Source organism: Tupaia chinensis, unplaced genomic scaffold, assembly GCF_000334495.1.
Source record: "Tupaia chinensis unplaced genomic scaffold, TupChi_1.0 Scaffold000066_1, whole genome shotgun sequence".
NCBI classification, from domain to species: domain Eukaryota; kingdom Metazoa; phylum Chordata; class Mammalia; order Scandentia; family Tupaiidae; genus Tupaia; species Tupaia belangeri.
This window is the reverse complement of record NW_006159525.1, coordinates 27098-33528: the sequence shown is the minus strand read 5'-3', so window position 1 is coordinate 33528 and position 6431 is coordinate 27098. Positions and strand designations below refer to the sequence as shown.

Here is a 6431-nt window from a genome sequence, read left to right as displayed (position 1 = left end):
ACTGCTTTGATTCTTCTACCTTACTCCTAACACAAGTATTTAGTGATACACTAAAGTCACACTCTAATCAAAGTTAGATGTGATAACATGTGACAGGATGACAAAGGAGATCTGAGTATATAAGAACCTTATTACAACATTATTCACATAAAGTGAGCTTTGTGATAATGCATCATCTGCCTTGGGATCACCCAAAGATGTCTTTACAAAATAATTTATTTTGTAGATAGAGTCATTCAAAATCTAAGAAATCTTCTCCCATATAATGGCATTTCAACACCGGCTTTTGATCTACCTACTTCTGTAGAAGTGAGGGTCTGCATTTTCAGTTTTACACAGTTTTCTGGGAAGCACGTTTGCTCCTTCTTCCTCCAATTCTACTTCATCAGGATTACTTAGGCTATCTTCCATGTACATTCGTTTATGACCAAGCTGTTGAGTTGGACCTTAGGAACATTTAGAAAATAGTAACAGGGTACAATTTTGATTTAAAAGTCCTAGTGTTTTCTTGCTTTTATCTTAGAAAGCACTTTCTTTCAGTTACTAATTTGCATTATTTTAGGCAACTATGCATTAAATTCTACTTAGTTTACTTTTTTTTGACATTAACTACACAGAACGATATACCTTAAAATAATAATTCCTTTAGATGATACTTCCCAGCAGTATTTCATTAACTAGTGACTCTCCAGAACAGTAGGCTATGGCTACAAACCTGATACATGGGTAGTGTCACAGGGCAGGTCGAACCATGTTTTCTCTCTTTCTTCACTACACATGGATAATGGAGATGCTAACTGGCTTTTCTAAAATACACAATACAAGTTGGGGGAAATTACTGTAAGTACTCTTCGATTCACCTTCGACCTTCATTGTCAAGCCTTAGAGCCAGAAAATTTCAAATGCTGTCAATTCTCTTCTCAGATTGTTTAGCTTCTACCCCATCCTTTTCATCTCTTACACGGACATATTTTGATAACCTAGATTCTTTGTCAGCCACAGTCCTACAGTGATAGTTTCGAATTGCCTTTTCTGATTATTCCTGCTTTTCAGTTCATCATTATTATAATAGGATTTTTATTTCTTTATTTGAGTTTTCAAGTCATGTCTTTTACATCTAATCGCTTTCAGTACACAGGTTTTTTTTTTGTTGTTGTTTGTTTGTTTGTTTTTAGAGGTTTTTACTATAGGGCATGTGCGCTCACCAGAAAGAGACAGAGAGACAGAAAGCGAGAAATCACAACCCCCCGCCCCAGGGGGGATGGCCACGCTGCAATCCCTTCTCTTCCATTCTCCTCTTGGGATCTTGGGTACGCACACACATGCACTGGCGTTGAGTTTAAGCCACCAGGTCCAGGACTTGAACTGCGGTCGACTACGAGGGAGTCCAGCGACATAGCCATTATGCCAATTGTTGTCCCGGTTTGTTTCTTTTTTGTTATTGTTTTTTATTCTTTTTTTTTACTAACTAATCTTTACTTAGGTTACTGTTCTCTTCCCTTTTCATCTTTAGGATCCCATCTATCCTTAGGTCTAATTCAAACCCCAGTTCTGTCTCAGCTATAAACTTCTATTTGATCTTCTGTCTTTTATAGGTTATTCAAATATTTTTATAACCAATAAACTTCTAAAGCAGCAAGAAACTCAACCGAACAAATTCCTATGCAATCGTGAAACCAGAAAATCCTAACTGTAAATATGTAACTCAGGTGTTCAATATCTATATTGTACTTAAGACGTTACTATTTAAGACATTACTACTCTCACTTTCACTTCAACATTGTCCTATCCAAACCATTTTACTATGACTAAGCCATTCAACATACTTTAAACATCAGATTTTTCAGGTAGTAGTTAAAAGTATTAGAAAATTATAATTATCAGAAGGAAAATTTGAAAGCTAAGCTACAGTATCCTACTTACCTCTCTTTTGCTTTGCTTATGATTTTCATTGGTATTTGGGGATCGAATTTCCATAAATTGCTTTTCTAGACTATAACTGCTTAAATCTGAATAGCTGTTACAATTTTCTGTTTCTTGGGTAAGTATAGCAGAATTTGTATTTTTTCTACTCCTGGTGTTTTTACTCTTCACTGGACTATGTCTGGGCTATGAATAAACATATAATAATAAAGAACATTTAACCAAAACTACATAAATTTTGAGGAAATAATCGATTCACTGCTAAAATTGAACACTCATTAATAATGAAAAGAAAACAAAAACACCCAGCATGGTAACACAAGCAGGAAGATGTCCTGCACAATGAGGCTACCCGGGAGTCCCAGGTTCAGTTCCTGACACAACCTAGACTGAGCAGGCGCAGTGGCACATGCCTGTGGTCCTGGCTAGCTAGGAGGCTACAGCAAGGGGACTGCAATGACAGTACCCTGTTAAAAATACCTCTTTCTCTTTTTCCTGTTCTCTCTCATGGGGAGTAAAAAAAAAAAACAAAAAACCCTTAACCTAGTAGAACATTAATCTGACGAGAAGTATCTATCAAAAATTAGGATGCCTACTTGAGCAGTTTCTATGCTCCAGAGGTCAAAATTACCTTAACAAGAAAAATAACCTGAAGTATAATAATTGAAACATAAAATGTAGTAATTACCATGAGTAACAGCGTTTGTCTATATATAAAATCCAAGAGAATTAGACAGTATTTGATATAATTCATCAAGGTAGTTGAAGATATAAGAATCAGTTTTAAAAAAAGGTTTTCTATTAATAGAGCAAAAATAAAACCATAGATGCTTAGGAATAAATCAAACGAAACATCTAATTTGCTTTGAGGAAAAATCTTGTAGAAAATAAAAATAGGAAATAGGAGAGTAGTGATGTGTGGATGAAAATAATCAATACTAATATTGAGAAATGGCAATTATTCCCTTAGAAAAACTAGTTCTAAAATTTCTATGGACAAATACAGGACCAAAAGAATTCTGAGGTAGAAGAATGAGGGAAGGTGAAACAGGTGTAACACTACACTAGGTAAGGCAGTGCAGTATTGGCAGACAGAGAGACCAGTCAGACAGAACAATGCCTCACAGCCAGACCCACATGGGCATCAAAACCATGACCGAAGCAGGCCGTCCACTTGTGAGGTCGCACTGAATGCTGCCGCACCACTTTGCTATTCATATGTGCGGAAAGGGAGCCAGAGAGAATGAAAACCTGACTGTTCAAATCAAAACTAACATTTTTACAAGAAACATTTTTATGAGAACAGTGGAGGGAAGGATTTCTTAGATAACGCAAAAGGTTAGTAAAAGTTATTACATCATATCTTTTGCCATCTGCAAATTTTGGATTTAGTTAAATGAAAAGACAAGATACATTATAGAAAAAGAATGCTTATTTTGTATAGAACCAAAAAGAAATATCCAGAATATTTTTTAAATTCCTACATACTAGGGACCACCAGATGGTGGTGTAGTTGAGGGTGTTGGACTCCCACATGGTCACTCACAGTTCAAGTCCCAGACCTGGTGGCTTGCTTTCTCATTTTCTCTTTCTCTCTCTGTCCCTCTCTGGTCAAATTAAAATAAATAAATAAAGTTAATAAAATAATTTTTAAAAAATTCCTACATACTGGGAACCAGCAGTTAGCGTAAAGGCTATGTCGCTGCACTCCCACACAGTCGACCGTGTTCGTGTCCCGGACCCGGTGGCTTGAAACTCACGCCAGGCACGTGTGCGTGCATACCCAAGATCCCGAGAGGAGAATGGAGAAGGGATTGCGGCGTGACCATCCCCTCTGAGGGGTGATTTCTCGCTTTCTGTCTCTATCTGTCTGTCTGGCGAGCGTACGTGCCCTATAGCGAAAATCTCTCTCAAAAAAAAATTCCTACATACTGTAAGAAAAATCAAACCTCGCTATTAAAGTATAAGAAAACATAAACACTCAATTCCTAGATGGCCAAAAGAAATGCCCACTGATATAATCAGGTAAATGCAAATTAAAGAATACTTACCTAACTGGTATAAAAAGACATGTGATAACATTGTTAGCTAAAACTACAGAGAAATGCACACTACTTCTAGTACTGTTCAAAGTGTAAACTACTTTATAAAGCGAATTTCCAAAACCTTATTAAGAGTCAACTGTCAATGAAAATGTCTCATGTGTGAGCAGGGACCCAGCCAATGAGTATATAACAACTTAAAATTCCATCTGGTACAAGTAATATCAAAGAAGGTGGGTGGGATTATCTTGGTTTAGAAATCTGCAACATGGAGTATTGAAGGGATTAGAGGATGCAAGGAAGCTAAGGATGATAGTGCAATATTGACAGGCCCACAGGGTAACAGTCCAATGGGAAACTTTTTTTCAGATTGTGGTGCATACAAATTGAGTCTGGCAAAAGTGCCTTGGAGAGTTTATTTGGGGAGGGAGGTTAAGTAGGCTAGTGTTTAGATCTCCTACCTCTGGTTTCATACAAGATTTTGTTGGGAGTTTGGGAGTTTCATACAAGATTTTGTTTGAAAAATATTCTCTGTACTCATTTAAAAGAATAACAGGACATTAAAATCATCTAGGAATAAAAATTATGTTTGGTTCAAAGTGGTGGAACAGAAGGTTGGTCATATTGGGAGTGTTAGATCTGTTTTGAGTGTGCCAAAAGGTCATTAATTCTATCCTCGTATATGAAAGTTAGCACATATTAAGAAAATATCTGAGTATCTACTATGTATATACAATTAAATAATCAATCTTTTTAATTTTCTCAGCCCCATTTTACAAATGGGAAAACTGAGTGGGAAAAGAAGATTCATTAACTTATAAATGCTACATAGCTAGCAAATGATAGTTAGGATTTAAATCCAATTCTGCCTGCTTAAAACTCTTTCATCTAAACCCAGTTACAGTGAACTAGAAGAATAACACTGTAATCAGTCCTGTAACTTTAGTACTACTTAGAAAATCTCCACAGTAAGCCATATATATACACCACAAGAAGTCAAAAAAAAAAAAAAAAAAAAAAGAGGTTGGTGAGGCTTGAAAATTGTGGATATGGTATCCACAAGTTTTTATTAAGCAGAACTCTAAATGTTTTACTTACTTACTTCACTTTGAACCATAATTGAGTCTCACCTCTATTTTTTTTTTTTTTTGAGGTTTTTGCTATAGGGCACATGCGCTCGCTCGCCAGACAGACAGAGAGACAGAAAGCGAGAAATCACCCCCCAGGGGGGATGGGCACGCTGCAATCCCTTCTCCTCCATACTCCTCTTGGGATCTTGGGCACACACGCACACGCGCCTGGCATGAGTTTTAAGCCACCAGGTCCAGGACGCGAACCAAGGTCGACTATGTGGGAGTCCAGCGACACAGCCATTACGCTAACTGCTGGTCCCACCTCTAATGTTATTTTTAAAGACTTTAAAATATACCTAAATATTTTATTAAGATGAAATGATAACATGTAATTTGGTACATAAATAAAATTTTTCTTTCATTATTTCACATTTACCTAGTAGTTTTAAACTTCTTTCTAAAAGTCTGTAACAAATACTACATTGATATTTGTACTGCTTTCAACTAGTTCTTGTCAATTTACTTTTTCAACTTGTGATTTCGTACAGATTTTGAATTACAGTAATCTGAAATCTGAGAGAGGTACCCAAGCAACAGGAATTAGCCTATTCAAATGTAGAAAATGTGTGTAGTTCTGATATGTGAACGGAAAAGTAGTACCTTTGTGGAAGTGATCATTCCTACCCCAGAATTCTTGCCTGTAGTTGGTGCCATGCTGCCACGACACGCCTTGCTGAAGCCACACATGAGTCTGTTAGGCTCCCTAAGGCTGGGAACTGTATCTCACCTCTTATGTCCCTCTCCCTGTCAGCACCCAGACCAAACCCCAAAACACTGCATGTTTGGTTAAGATTACAGGCAAACAATTTACCACCTTCAGATATGTCTGACAAAATAATAATAGTAGTAACACACATTCTTACCAAAAAGAGTGATTGTGGAGTTGGTGAGCAACTTTCACTTGCAGACAAGTTTTTTTTACTAATTTTAGGTGGCTTTACTGGACTGCCAACTACATTGTTGCTGTTTGAGAATTCAGATGATGATTTTGAATAAGGTGATACAGATTTTGTTATACAACCATAATCCTCAGTTAAGTCCTTTTCTGTTGTTTCCGCTACACCTATATTTTCCCACAGACAAAATCAGAGCATGTGTTATCATTGATATCTGCTTTAGAAAGAGCATGGTTAACTTAAATTCTAATAAAATAAGATTATTGCACCTGAGCCCCATTTTACAAATGGGAAAACTGAGTGGGAAAAGAAGATTCATTAACTTATAAATGCTACATAGCTAGCAAATGATAGTTAGGATTTAAATCCAATTCTGCCTGCTTAAAACTCTTTCATCTAAACCCAGTTACAGTGAACTAGAAGAATAACACTGTCAT

At 36.6% G+C, this 6431-nt stretch overlaps 1 protein-coding gene across 1 annotated transcript in view; it reads right to left on the bottom strand.

Annotated features, from left to right (window-relative positions):
* SYCP2 (synaptonemal complex protein 2) overlaps positions 1-6431 on the bottom strand; it is a gene marked incomplete at its 5' end in the record, with an annotated part of 56570 nt that overhangs the window by 23065 nt on the left and 27074 nt on the right. The window contains 3 exon segments of the mRNA XM_006172210.3: positions 300-446; positions 716-806; positions 1924-2109. Coding sequence (XP_006172272.1) covers positions 300-446; positions 716-806; positions 1924-2109 — 424 coding nt within the window.